This window comes from Perca fluviatilis, chromosome 7 (assembly GCF_010015445.1).
Source record: "Perca fluviatilis chromosome 7, GENO_Pfluv_1.0, whole genome shotgun sequence".
NCBI lineage: Eukaryota > Metazoa > Chordata > Actinopteri > Perciformes > Percidae > Perca > Perca fluviatilis.
Window position 1 is genome coordinate 23,907,294 of NC_053118.1, and position 14,309 is coordinate 23,921,602.

General features: G+C 40.1%; 1 protein-coding gene across 1 annotated transcript; it reads right to left on the bottom strand.

Annotated features, from left to right (window-relative positions):
* Positions 1-121: 121 nt before the first annotated feature.
* LOC120562428 lies at positions 122-13,938 on the bottom strand. Its single transcript, XM_039806141.1, has 23 exons — positions 13,660-13,938; positions 13,371-13,551; positions 12,330-12,455; positions 11,859-12,052; positions 10,499-10,649; positions 10,276-10,391; positions 10,098-10,179; positions 9,860-9,994; positions 9,665-9,739; positions 8,766-9,565; positions 7,575-7,678; positions 6,991-7,204; positions 5,148-5,331; positions 4,921-5,061; positions 4,240-4,445; positions 3,991-4,138; positions 3,734-3,852; positions 3,537-3,615; positions 3,258-3,392; positions 2,200-2,274; positions 1,861-2,066; positions 937-1,151; positions 122-748 (listed from the first exon to the last, which is right to left on the bottom strand). Exons 1-23 carry the CDS (start codon positions 13,921-13,923, stop codon positions 382-384), a joined length of 4,317 nt encoding a protein of 1,438 aa, XP_039662075.1. The 5' UTR covers positions 13,924-13,938; the 3' UTR covers positions 122-381.
* Between the last annotated feature and the right edge of the window lie 371 nt (positions 13,939-14,309).

Consider the following 14,309-nt stretch of genomic DNA (forward strand, 5'->3'; position numbering starts at 1 on the left):
CCGACAAATACCAAGTTGGTAAAAGGGAGTTAGAGTGGTAAGAGTGAACACTAATCTGGTTATAATCTTTACCAGAGAGAAGATATGTGACTAACATGAGATACGTGCATGACAAGGCACATTTAAGTCTGTATTATGTTACTTTATTAAAATAATGCTTTGAGAGTTTTAAATGCAATGCAATGACTTTACAATTAGTATGACATTCATTCAGTAATTTTGTAAATATTTTTAAATGGTTCTAATCACGGTGCACTTCATCATTGTACAGTCCTCTGGAACATTATTTTAATGTATAGCATTTTTTGTGCCAACATTTGCATTAACATTGCAAAAAAAAAACTAATTAAACCAAAATCAAATGTTTTTTTACTGTAAATTTCAGTTCTCCTGCATAGTCTTGTTGATCCACTCCATGTAGTTGGTGACTCTGGTATAGACTCCATATGCTCCCTGCTTTCCACAGTCAACCCCCCAGCTGACAATCCCAGCAGCCCAGAACCTTCCGTCGTCTCTTAGGGCGTAGGGGCCTCCACTATCACCCTGGCAGGAGTCCTGCCCACCTTCAGGGACTCCAGCACAGAACATGTTGTTTGACAGACTTGGAACATTGTCCCTTGTCTTCTTCAACGAAGTGATTGATTTACTGCATGTCTCCTGCTCCACCACAGGTAATTGCACATAATTCATCTTATTTGTTAAAATCCGTCGGTTGTCAGTTTCTTTAACGCCAAAGCCTGACACCAGTCTGAAAAGAAATGCAAAAGAAACCTTTATGGTGAACTGTATAGAAGCTGGTCAAGTTTCACATGTTAGCACAGCAAGGGAAAAAAGAAGATATAAATGCAAGGTAAAATGATTTAGCAAAACTAAAAACAAAGAAAATAAATAATATCATATACAACAGATTATATAGCATGAAAGTTGTTTCTTTACCCCATCACGCCAGTGACGTATGTGGCACCCTCTGCTGGCAAACATATTGGCATGATGGATGAGTTGAATGTGATCGGGTCTTGCAGTTTGATCAAGGCAATGTCATTGTTGTAGTCTACATTATTGGGGTTGTTGTATTCAGGATGAATGTGGATTGAGGCAGCATACACAGGAGAGACCAACTGGGTTTTAACATCAGTAATTCCCATATACATCTGCAAATCAACAGCATAGGAGGAAATACATATCAATAAAAAACAATTGAGGCAATGGGCGAGCAGATAAGACACAATTATTTTTAACTTTTGCAACCACATACTGTTGCTTTTTTCTATACCTATTTTCACTATTTCAATACTGCTGATTAATGTTTCTAGAAATGAATCAGTAAACCCTTTCTACAATGGGGGTCTAATGATTCCTTTCTATACAGTTATTACTTACTGTCACTTTATTGCTATTTTTACCTATTTGTAGGCTACTATTACCCTATTTATACCGCATTTATTTTTACAGCATTGATACAGAGTTTACAATCTCTTTGTACAATGACAATAAAGATGTTCTATTCTATATGGTACTTTGAGAAATGTATCACTGTATCACAGATAACCTTAGAAAATGGTTCATAGACAGTGTTATAGTATAGTTCCACACAAGTACTGTATGTATATATACTACAATTTATTTTCAAGGTAGAAATTCATGAAACAGAAAGAAATCCACTAAAACATGCAACATGATGGTAAAACAATTTGACCAAGCTTACAATATAACAGAGTTGGTGGCAGCAGTTTTAGGTAAAAATGTCTCCTGGACCATTAAGGTCACAAAGGCTGTGGTTTGCAGCATTTTGCAATGGAATTCAAGTCAAAAATATGGAGGCAATGGGCACGCAGGTAACACCTATAATAAAACACTTACCCGCACAGTCTCTTTTGATACTTGATTTCCTCCCTTCATTACGTTATGAGCTGCAGTCATAACCCAGCTGTCTCCTATCACCATGCCTCCTGCTCTTCCCCCATCTATATTCAGTAGCACTTGCCAGGGGATGGTATCGTCTGGAGCGTCACTGCCTCCAATGATCCTCTGATAGACAGAGATGAGTTTTGTTGGCTGGCCACAGACTGGATGGGATACAAACATATATGTATTTCAAAGTTTCACACATGTATTCTTCCAATTAAAGAAACATTCTACTGTAGATTTAGATCTAGATAAGATTTCCCAGGGTTTTATTGTAAAAATGAAAAGCAATACCTGGTATGCATGTTGGACTGACAACAATATCAATGTTGGACCGCCACTTTCTGTCGGCTTCACAGGTGAAGACAACTGCAGAGCAGAGAGAAGAAAAATCAGTCAGCGATGTAGAAGTGTAGTCCAGGGTGTGTCACTACACCGTGACATCACTGTTACGTGTGGTTACAGGTGTAACAGAGTAGGCTACACCTTTGTACTGTACACACCCATTAGTGATGCTTGGAGGGCAGTGAAACATTTTTCAGCTTGGTGTTAAAGCTTTAGTGCGAAACTTTTTGATATTATTGAACATCCGTTACATTCAAGCCATTGCCAAATGACTTGCTACAAATGTAATTAAGACTATCAGCTCCACACAACTCTGTATTTCTCAGTATGGCTATGTTCAGAAGATTGTGGTGTCCGGCGACTTTGCCGCGCAGAAGCTTGAGTGAAGATGAAAATTGTAAATGCTATACTGTGCTTTTTCATGTAAGTTTTAAAGTGCTCATATTATGCTTTTTTGCTTTTTCCTTTTCCTTTATTGTGTTACATATTTTTTTTTTGCATGTAATAGGACTTACCATCTCCAGCAGAAAACATTGTTCACAAACTGCTCCAAACAGCTCTATTGTAGTCCAGCCTTTACTTCCGTGACAAATGCTCGTCACTTTGTAACACACGTTATAATGCTCGCCTAGCTGCTAGCATGGCACGCCCTCATACTCTGCTTCTGACTAGCTACCAGTGCTTACCTAGCTACTGCGCATGTGCGACTCCCAACAAAGATGGAAAAGAAGTGAGATGCGTCACTCGGTAGCTAAAACAGAGAGCTCAACACACAGGGTGAAAAGAGGAGCTGCAGCAATGTGCAGTACAACAAAAATATGGTGTTTTTTGAAAATTAAACCGTGTAAACCTATACTGACATAACCTCTAAATACAACTATGAACCTAAAAAATTAGCATAATATGAGCACTTCAAGAGTCTGCTCATAGAAACCAATGGCTGGTGGGAATTTTGAAAAAAATCTAAAAATTATTACATCATAGAATACTATATGTTAATATCTCACCATTAATGCCCCCAAGGAGAGAGTAAAATGGTGCATTACAGTGATACTGAACAACAGAACGGTACTGATTCTGAAAGCCAGACAGGAAGGTCAGCCCTCCATTCAGCAAAGGTTCAGGTTCTCCACAATCAATTACTGCAGAAGAACAAAAACAGGGACATATACATTATTGGCAAATGAAACAGGAAATGACATGAATATGTAATGTGTGGTTGAATCACAATATAGTTTCCATTCATTTTCAAATGGATGTTTTGTCTAAGCTTAAAGGTAACATACTGTGGCATTCTGGTAGAAGGAGATGCCACTGTCCATTGCTTTGGCACATGGTAGTGAAACCCTCGACCTCCTGACCATCCTGACAGAGAAAAGAGTGGAACTGATAAAACATCAGCCAATATTTGTTTTTTTATATCGCACACAATGACAAATAAAGTTCCCTCTATTACAGTTAAAAATTAGAAGTTTTATCTAACCATCATCAGCTTGTATCCTTGGTCACAGCGCACATAGATGTAGTCTCTGTAGAAATATTCAGTCAAGATAGGAGTGACCCTGCCTTTAGCCACATTACCGGGCAATGGACACTTCACTCCTGGAAACACCACAGACAAGCCGACATGTAACATCAACTGCGTATATATAGTTACCTTGCAATCAGACATATTTTGACAATCAATTGCAGTTTAATTGCTCATCGGCTTATTTCCACTCTCATTCCTCTCTGCCTCACTGTATGTGCTGTAGTCCAGGCTCCAGCCTTTGCTCAGGCCTTCATCATCAGTGTGGTAGTCCAGTCTGACAGTGTTGGAGTTTGTGTCTATCCGACCTGGACTCTTTCCACCACACAGCTTCATGGGCTCTCTGTCTGATGTGGTCACCTTTCGAGAGAGGAGTAGTGCACAGCTCATTTATTGTATATCATATCTGTTTAGTGCTCCGTTTAATTTCCAGTTATAAAAATATAGCTGCTTGTTATTACCTGCAACCAGTGATGGAGACAGTTTGGACCTTGCTCAGTGTCCATGCTCTCGATGTGGAAGTTGTCAGTGAAGTTAAGAACGACAGTAAAGCCAGATTCTACAGAAATAATGTACTGACATGACACAGCATGATGTGGGGGGTTAGGGTATCCTGGACTGAACAGATGTCCCTCTGTCTCATCAAATATACCTCCGCCACAGGATACTGGGAAAACAGAAAAGCAACATTCAGGTTAAATTCAATCAGGTGCCTCATTCATGCTTCACCATCAGTGGCTCATTCATCAGCTGCTTAGCTACCAGCTAACATCCAATCATATTCATACAGGTGTACATTGTTTGCTGCCACGTCAGGCTTTTGGCATTGCTAAATTTACTAAGATCTAATGTTCATGAATGTGTTTGTTAAGCACGGATTGGTTCTAGCGGATTTTGTTGCTGCTCAGATTCTATGAGAGTGTCCCCAAAGAGCAAAGCCTTTTCTGCTTAATCTAATTGTATAACCATTTGTCATAAATTGTCCTTTCCTCGACAACAGTATCCCTAACTGAAAAAGAGGTTGGGTTGAGTCAAAGTAGTTAAAAATTGAGTGACAACAGTTTGACTGAGCATTGTTCTCCCCCTGCTTCACATCCGTAATACGTTCATTCATGACAAGTCTGTATCTGTACAATACTCACACACACAGCTGCGCTGGTCTGGGCGAAGCTCGTAACCGTGGTGACAGGAGCAGAGGTATGAGCCAAGGGTGTTGAGGCAGATCTGAGAGCACAGTGGACCTGAGCCATCTTCAGGTTCTGGCGCAGAACACTCATCCATGTCTGATAATGAGAGACAGACACGATAAGTTAGTGGGATGTGGTTCAGTCGTGGACGAGTGAAGTGAAAGATGATGGAGAAGTGCTACCTATTGCCTGGTACTGAGCAGAAAAGCCCACATTCTGGTGGCGCTCTGGGTTGTTGTCGTCTGACTGGAACATGAGGGTGAGTCTGTTGCCTGGAGACAAGATGGGCTGGTTGCCTGGGTGATTCCCATCAGCCGAGTTCTCATGACCACAAAACTTCCCCAGGATCTTTGTATCATAGAGAACCTGTAGGATTATAAAAGGGATAATATATATATACATATATATACGTATATCATGATGAGGACAATGTGCTGTAAAAAGGATGTGCTGTATTACACCATGCAGAATCTATTGCATTGTTGCAGTTGAGTCAGTAAACCTTGAGCCATTGTCACATCCCAAGTCTTCTATGTTTGAATTTGAGTCCAAGTCTGATTTTCAAGTCCTACTCATTACTTAAGGCTGCTATAATCAATATGTTCATATTAACAATCGATGAAATTGCAATAATAAGAAAGGATTGCTCGTGTTGACAATCACACAGAAAGGTATCCCCTGACTCTGCATTTCCCCTCAGCTCCATGGAGTTTTTTTTGGAGCATCTTTCAGCTCATTGTTTGTGCCCTGGCAAAATACATGTAGATAGCGGAAGGGGAGGAGAATGTCAGCCTAAATAGCTGACTAATGGCAGTACCCACAGTGTACATCTGATGAGTCGCACTATGGCTAGTCTTGCAATGCCAGACCTTCCTCCACAGCGCTGCAAAGGAGGGTCTGGCTAGTCCACACAGAATTCTGGGTTGGGAGAAAAAAATGCTCCCGTTTATTGACATTTCTTTAAGCCAATCACAATGGGCGGCGCTAGGTCCCGGACACAATGACAGTACCTCTGCAAAATAGCCTCGGGAAGGAACTTGTTTTGGTGGAACATGTTTACGTTCAAAAGTTGTTTTAGTCATGCAACAGAAAACTCAGATTGGACAGATAGTCTAGTTAGCTGACTGGATTTACCTTGCAGAGATCTGAGGAGCAGTTAACCATAGTCCTCATAAATCAACCGGAGTTTATACTCCAACACAAACAAAGCGGAAGGTACCGGACATCTGACCTAAAAAGAGGGACTACGATACCAATCTCGGAAGTGAAACGGCGTCGATATAGACTGGGCTATGGCTAAAGAGACAGATGCTTCCATCAGGAGTCAGTGGAGACCAAAATAGAACTAAAAGTAAGGTGAATATATTGGACTAACATGTTTCTGGTGGCCAGAAGCACATCTAATTTGGTATATCTTCATAACTTTATAAAGTGAAGATGCCAATGTTGTGTTTACAATTCGTTGCACTGCCTCCAAGTGGCATTTGAGTTTAACTAATGTGGTAAACTGTTCTAGTATATTGCCACATAAAGAAAATATACATTTCTAAATAAATCATAAAAATCTGTCTCATCTGTTTTGGGAAAGGGGCAAATAAAAAGTGGTTCAATTACCTATATGACACCACCAAATGGGAAATTAGCTATTTTGTCCATGAAGACTGGGTATGATTTTGTTGTAAAGACTTGGTAACCCCCATGAGAGCCACTGATGGCCAAGCAAGAGAAGAATCTTTGTGAGATTACTATCAAGGGGAGACCAATGCAAGGAGAAAAACAGAGGTATTTTGCAATACCCATCATGCAGTTAGTTATACTGAGATACATCAAAGCATATTTTGGCAATAACAGCAAAACAAGGAGATGTATGTATGTAGTTGGTAAAGTATTCTAGGTAAAGTCGTCAATATTCAAGTCTGAGTCAGGATGTCAAAACTGGCACTCAAGTCACACTTTGAAGAACTCAAACACAACAACACTGGTCTTTTGTTTATGATTTCATGTGTGTTAAAATATGGTTCTGACTGTGAGGGCGTCGTAATAGCAGCCAGCAGACGCTTCAATGTCCAAGTGTGTGAAGGTAAGTCGGATCTGGTAGCCCTCTGGCACACTGAGGTCCCACTGCTCCTGCAGGTTGGGAGGGTAAGGCTGAGGATACTGGGGGGACTGGACCACCCCATGCATTAGAGGCTCTGTGTCAGGCAGTGGCCAGGGCTCACACACCGACACATACAGAAACCTGGAAGGGGAAGGGAGTTCGATCTGTTTATCAGTTTGTGGTCATCTGAGTTGATAGTCCAAAGTTGATGCAAACAGAAAAAGAACAAACACGCGGTGACACAATCAACACAACTGTTACAACCATATAATATTGTCGAGGCTTTGGCTTTATATACGGCATATGGAGAGACGGATCACTCAGTCAACCTATAAAACACTGCTCATCTGTAATATTGCTTGTACAGAAGATAACACAAAATGATATAAGAGGCATCTCCACAATTATAGCAAGTATACACATTAGATATTTTGTAATCAAGCTAGAAATTCATGACAAAAACTACTTAAGCACAACATACAAGTGAGTTAAAAATCCCATTCAAACTTACAAAATGATACAGGAAGTCCACCCCATCTCTGGATTAAATGCTATATCCGTGAGAGAACTGATCCGCTGTTGCAGGAGCAAATGTCTCACATTCAAGTGAAACATTAGTCAAAAAGTCTGTTGTTTCAAGAGTTTAGCAACTCACTGCGTTAATGCCAGGAATATGCCTTGTTTGTCTTGGCAAAATCAAATGAGCGCTTGACTTGTGAAAGAAAAAACAGGATCGATGCTGGAAATAATTTCTCTAAAATGGAGAATTAGCAAGATCTTGCAAACTCGTCTTTTTTTTAATTATATATTGAGAATAACTTAGAACATAAAAACTGATGTTTTTAACTCTTAGGTCCCTATATATTTCCAAATATAGCTCCTTCACCCATAAACCTCATTCTATCACTAGAGGGGGCTATTAGACTTTTTTCAGCATCCTCAAACAGCAACGGATGTGTTGGTGAAACATTTGGGTATCAAAACATTGGGTGAAGCAGCTTATTGAGGCAGTTGATTGTTGCTTGTCACATATTTAAGCACAGAGAAAATTATATTGTTGTTTGATTATGTTTTGAAATAAGCCTTTTAAGCTTTTGGCATCCCTTGCATATTCTGTTATTTTTAACATTGCTCTGTTAATGTTCTTCATTTAAGTGCTATTAAACAAATGAAATGAAAATGAAACATGTAATTTGGTTTGTGGTTATCAATGAACATTTCTCATGCACAGCTCTTCCAGGCTGTTGGTGTAAACATGGCTATATGTTTTTAGTCCACACATATTCATTAAGGCATCGTTTTAAAACTTAGAACAATATTATTTAAATATTTATATTGATTTTGAGTGCAGTGTGAAAGGCAAATGTGTAAATTATCAAAATAATTAAGTATTCCAGTGTATGAGGCCCTGACATAAAACATGTTTGTGTGTATCTGATGATTAAAAGACAAAAATAAAGTATATTATTAAGTTGGTTAAAACACACATTCTCTGCAGTTGATTTGCAAATTCCTTTAATACAAAAGTATGAACTCATAGTGATCACATCTTAATGTTATTAATGTTGATACATTTGATTGCAAGATTATAGTCTTTATTTTCATAAACATTTTTATTCAAGAGATCTGAATCAGTCCTGAAATGGATTACATTATTATGGTTAGCAGAAAAGTGTTTTCTCCCTCATCTTTCCTCTGTTTAAGACTTTTCTATTGTATCTATTGTTTCCTTAATCCAGTCTACGTAATTCTCCACCTTGGTATAATAACCCTTGAACTGCCTCTCTTGACAGGGTGGTCCCCAGGACACAATGCCGGCCAGATAATAAGGCTCTGTGCGTTGAGCCAACATAGGAAAAGCTAACGGACCTCCACTGTCTTTGAGGCAGCTGTCCTTTCCCTGTGCTCCAGCACAGAACATGTTATTAGTGAAAGTCATGGGTTTGTTATTTTTAGTGGACGGTGTATTCTCACACTCTGTAAGGGAATAGACCCCAATATGAGCGTATTTTAACAAGGCTGAAGTGCTTAACGTACCCGTCTTCGTTTCTGCTAACCCCCAGCCTGACACGGTGCCTTGTTCATCTTCAACCAAGCCCCTGTTTACCTCTGGCAGACAAATGGGAAGAAGGTTTGGGCCTAAATTCACTCTGGAAGCTAATCTGATAAGAGCAATGTCATTGTCAAAATTGGTGCGTTCTTCAATGCCCTTGATGTAGCCAGGATGAATTATGATCCTCTCACTGTTCATGACAACAACATCTGACAATCTATTTGATATTGTTCTTCCATTTACCAGGCCACCATACAGGGACAAAGAGCTTTCCTCTACACCTTCCACCACATGCGCTGCTGTGACAGCCCATCGGTCATTGATAAGTGATGCTCCTCCTCTGCTCGGTTCTTTAATCAAAAGATTCCATGGTATCTCTCCGATGTTTGCATTCTTACCTCCCAAAATTCTAGCTGCACTTGCAGGGTGTTTTTCAGGTTTCCCACACACTGAAATACACAAAAGGTCATGAATAGATTCCTATGATTCCAAAGTAGCTAATATGAGAAAATATAAATTAAAAAAAAGATATAAATTTATAGTCCTACCTTCAATACATTTCGGCATCTCTGTCTTGCCGCCCCCTGATACCCATTCACCACTGGCACTGCAAGTGTACGCATCTGAAAGATTGAAGAAAGCATAGTGGTGAAAAAATAATAGTTCCATAAAAACCAGAAAACTTTGAATTCTTAAAGTTAGTTAAGGAAAGGAATCAAAAAAGTAAAGCTTTTGATAATCACCATCTCCCTCCAGTGTGTAGTACTTTGAGCTGCAGTTAAAATGGATCTGGTCTTCATACTGAGTGTTTGGGTTATCTGAGCCCACCAGCTGAAGGATGCCATCTTCTGGGATAACAGGAAAACCGCAATCCACAGCTACACGTGAAAAAAAAAAGAAAGATTGTGAAAGACGGTGTAAAAACCCCTCTGAGAAATTCAAAAAGCAAAATTAAGAAAAATGGGTTACAGTCAGACTCACGTTTACAGATGTAATTGGGAGTCCATACGCCTGTATTCTGGCATATCGTCACATACTGTGATGACAGCGTATGGGTGCCTTGCTACTTTGCAAAAGGAGAACTTATTAGTTTAATAATGACTTAAATACATTAAATGTAAATCTATTAAAAAAAGGTTCTGGTTCTCTGTACACTCACAGTATCAGCAACATATCCAAGATCACAAGTTACGGTCACTGTTTCACCCCGACGATATTCTGGTTGCTGAGGAGTCACAGTGGAGTGTGAGGTCACCACTGCTGGACAGACCTTGTCTGTAATTAACATGTGAAAAGACAAATTATGATCATTTGTGATTAGTTTCCAATTAACTTAATGTAAATAATTTCCCAATGTGTCACAAGTGAGGAGGCTGCAGTACCTCTGGTCCTGAAGTGGAGAGTGAAGCCTTTGTTAGTGCCGTAGCCATCAGAGGTGAAGCGGATTTGGACATGATGCGAGTGAGTGAGAAAGGGAGAGGAGGGAGGCGTGTGGCCACAGAATGGCCCCAGAGTCCCAGTGGGAGTCTCAAACTGCAAACGAAAAACAACATAGGTAACGTCTCACAATGTACGTGTCCCAACTTCCTCTCTGCTCTGTTCCCTCTGCTGAAACATCCATGTGCCTATGTCCAGCAGTCCAGTGCTTAAAGAATTTTTCACCCCACATATAACCACGTTTCCATGGTTATTCACCACAAAGAAAAAGCAACTATTATAAAAAAACAAAACTCTTGTTGGATGAGCTTTCTGGTCATCTGACTAAATCATGCTACACTGCATATCACCATAAACATAGCATCCTGCTGTTGGGATGCTTCTCTGTTTTCCAGCGAGACAATGAGCTGTAACATAAAGCCAAAGCTACAACAGTCAAGAGTCCAGATGTGCAAAGCTGAGTCTTACCACACAGACACAAAGCTGTGACTACTGTAAATAAGATAACTTATCTGTGAGTGACGTAGTTTTTAGTTTTCTTTGATCCTGTCACTGCCGTGGACTTGACACACTGTCTAAGATTTGGCGCCTTGCTGGCCACTTTTCATTATATCTTTCATAATTCAAACAATGCTAGGCTGGAAGTTTTCATTCTTTGATTTTCTTTTACTGCTGGTAGCGCATTTGCTGCTCATGATCTGACCATAGCCCTGAAGCATATGGATAGGATATGTTACATGTGCGAATTTTTGTCTGATGTAGGCTATTCTATGTCATGCAGTATGTAATTTAGATGCCTTCTCTGCTGTTTGGGTTCATGATTAGTTGCCACTTTGTGCAATAAAATGGTTAATTTTATAACAGTGCTGTGCAGAGCCAATGCTGCTGGTTCTGCTGGTGCAAATATACTGACAAACTTTTTAGACTGAGTTTTGTTGGTTGAGCATGTTGGAGACAGTACTGCTATTGCCGTTGTAATGCAGTATGTTGGAAGGTAAAATTGTTGCTGTTTTTTTCAGATTGTCCTTTTGAAAATGGCCCACTCACTTTTGTACTGGCCTGCCCAAAATACTATTTCTGCCTATGCCACTGATGAGCACTGTAAGGCACAAGTTGCAAAACGACAAAAAAATACCCCAAAATATGTAACACAGAGGAAATGGTCAAAATATGATGTGTCCATGTCGTCAAATCCACAGTTACAACACTTTTGTCTGAACTTCCTCTTTATTTCCTGCTCTGTAAAGTTAGAAGTTTTAGATAAATGTGGCATATGTACATACAGTATTTCAACTCAACACCTACCCTTAGGGAGTCTATGCATTGGCCATCAGGGCTTTGCTCCACATCGAAATCTTCGGAGAAGTGCAGCTCTAGCTGCAGGCTGGCCTCCACAGACAGGGTGTACTGACAGTTGGCATTCTCTGCATATGAAGCAGGCCAGGAGGGGCTGGATATGTCACCTTCGCTCACCCCCGACAGATCCTTAGCACAACTCACTGTTTTAAAGGTAAGAATTCCCTGTCATCACTTTCATCATTGCAACATAATCATCGGTTCACAATCAGCCTCCTTCTCATGGAATTCTCCTCTTAGCCCACCCCCCTCCACCCGCCTCCCTCCCCCATTTTTGCCTGCTTCTGCTTCCTCTATTTCCCCATTTTCACTTCATGTTTAAGTTTGGTTTTGCCTTCCTTGAATTATTCTTCCTCTGACTAATTTGAATTCCTCATTCGGTAAACCGTTTACGGATCCAAATCATGAGATTATGTGTACCTGTGCAAGTGTGTTTGTCCACGTCGAGGTGGTAACCATGTCGACAGGAGCAGTGGTACCCTCCGATGTAGTTGTGACAGAACTGGGTGCATCCATTCTCGGGGTCATCCTCACATTCGTCAAAGTCTAAGAGAGCAAAAAGGTCAGATGTAGAAAAGCATAGCATACAAGACAGTTTAAATGAATCATTGGACATTTGTGAACTATTGGTGGGTTCTCAGCACTGTCTTTTCTTCTTCCAGGTCATGGGAAAGGTTAGCATGAGAAAAAAATGTGTGTCACTCTTAGGTCTTTAAGTTAAGTTTTTAGGGGTTTTTATGTATTGTCTTAAATAAATTTCTTGCTATCATCTGTTTTTTTGCTGGCGCTGACACACTTATTTAAAGTTGCTTTCCCTTTAACCACTAGACATGCATATGTAGCAACATACTAAACCCGAGACATTTGGCATAAAATACATCTCTTAATGCAATAGTTTGACATTAGGGGAATTATGCTTTTTTTGCTTTCTTGCAGAGAGATGAGAAGACGGACTTACACCACTCTCATGTCTTTATGGTAAAAACATAGCCGGATAAAGACTGAGCTGTTTAACAGAATTTAACAGTCACTGTCAGCAGCTTTGAACTAACTTAACTTAATGTTAAAGACTCTTTAGAAGCATGTGCCTTAGTTATTTATTTGGCCTATTTTTTTTAATTATGTCATGCATTTATTTACCTACTTATTTTCAAACTGAAAATATGACACAAATCACCATAGACAAATTAACCCTGGACACTGATTTTTCTTTTATTTATGACATGAAAAATATCTAAAAATGTTTCCAAGTCAACTTTAACAGCTATAAACTGCAACCATTGTGAATTGTTGTCTAAAAATATCGCCCTCCTAACAGTATGCTTACAAAAGTATTCACAATAGTAAAATACATGCGCGTCCTGGGGAATGTGGACAAAACAAAACGGGCACAAACACAATGGACTTTGGTGGGACTCTTACAACTCAGTAATTCCCTTGTTTTTCTCCTCTATGTCTCACCTTGATCGGTATAAAAGCCTTTGAAGCCAGTGTGCCTCTTGGTGTTTGAGTAGTCGGAGTGGAACGTAAGAGAGAGGCAGCCACCCGGGGAAGAGAGGAGCAAGGGATTTACAGTGGACTGAAGCTCCTCAAATTCCTTTTTGCCACACAGCACTGAGATGAGGTTTCCATTTGAAAAAACCTGGGGGGAAATATGTTGTAGTAGAGGGTACAATAACAGTACTGACATCAGCATAAAAACATTGACTACGTAAAGCACAACCATTTGAAGTTTATCTTGACCCCTGACCTTCACTGCATCGTTTTCACAGTCTTGGCTGTCCTCCAGGTCCAGGTGGATGAGCTTGATGGAGAGGGTGTGACCTTTGGGGGCACACCTGCTCCAGTTTAGACTGGCATGGGGCAAGTATCCAGTGGGATACCCTGGAGACTCCACCCATCCCAGCAGCATCGAGTAGGCTGAGCGGGAGAGCAGGAGAAGCAGGAAACTGAAAGAAAGCATGGAAGTAAAAGCAAGGACCACAAAGGTGTTACTGAATGTGAGAAAGTCCATTTAGAGTAAGAAAGAGCCAGAGATGATGACGCATAAATCACAAAAATAATAAATCACATCGCTATAACCAAAACCCTCCATCTTACAAGCCCTCTACCTGCAAATCATTACATTGTGGTAATGTAATAATCCGTTCTGTTGTGCTAAAATGCAAAAATTCAAACCCACCTTAATCCTAACATCATGATCCGATCAAATCTCCTCACAAATAGACTAGCTCAACATCTCTCCTTCCCCTTTTCTTTATAATTTACTTTCCATCTCTCGCTCTTTCCTTCTGCCCCCCTTTCTCCCTCACTCATATTTTGCATACGCAGGCATTTTATAAATCTATTTGTAGATTGTTTTTTGTATGTTTGCAGTAACGAGGGAGTGACCTGGGTAAG

Coding starts and splice junctions, on each gene's coding strand:
- LOC120562428 (XM_039806141.1), bottom strand. CDS start 13,923: ATGGACTTTCTCACATTCAGTAACACCTTTGTGGTCCTTGCTTTTACT. Junction 5,332..6,990: donor GCTATTACGACGCCCTCACA/GTCAGAACCATA, acceptor ATAATCCTACAG/GTTCTCTATGATACAAAGAT. Junction 3,853..3,990: donor CCTGGACTACAGCACATACA/GTGAGGCAGAGA, acceptor TGGTGTTTCCAG/GAGTGAAGTGTCCATTGCCC.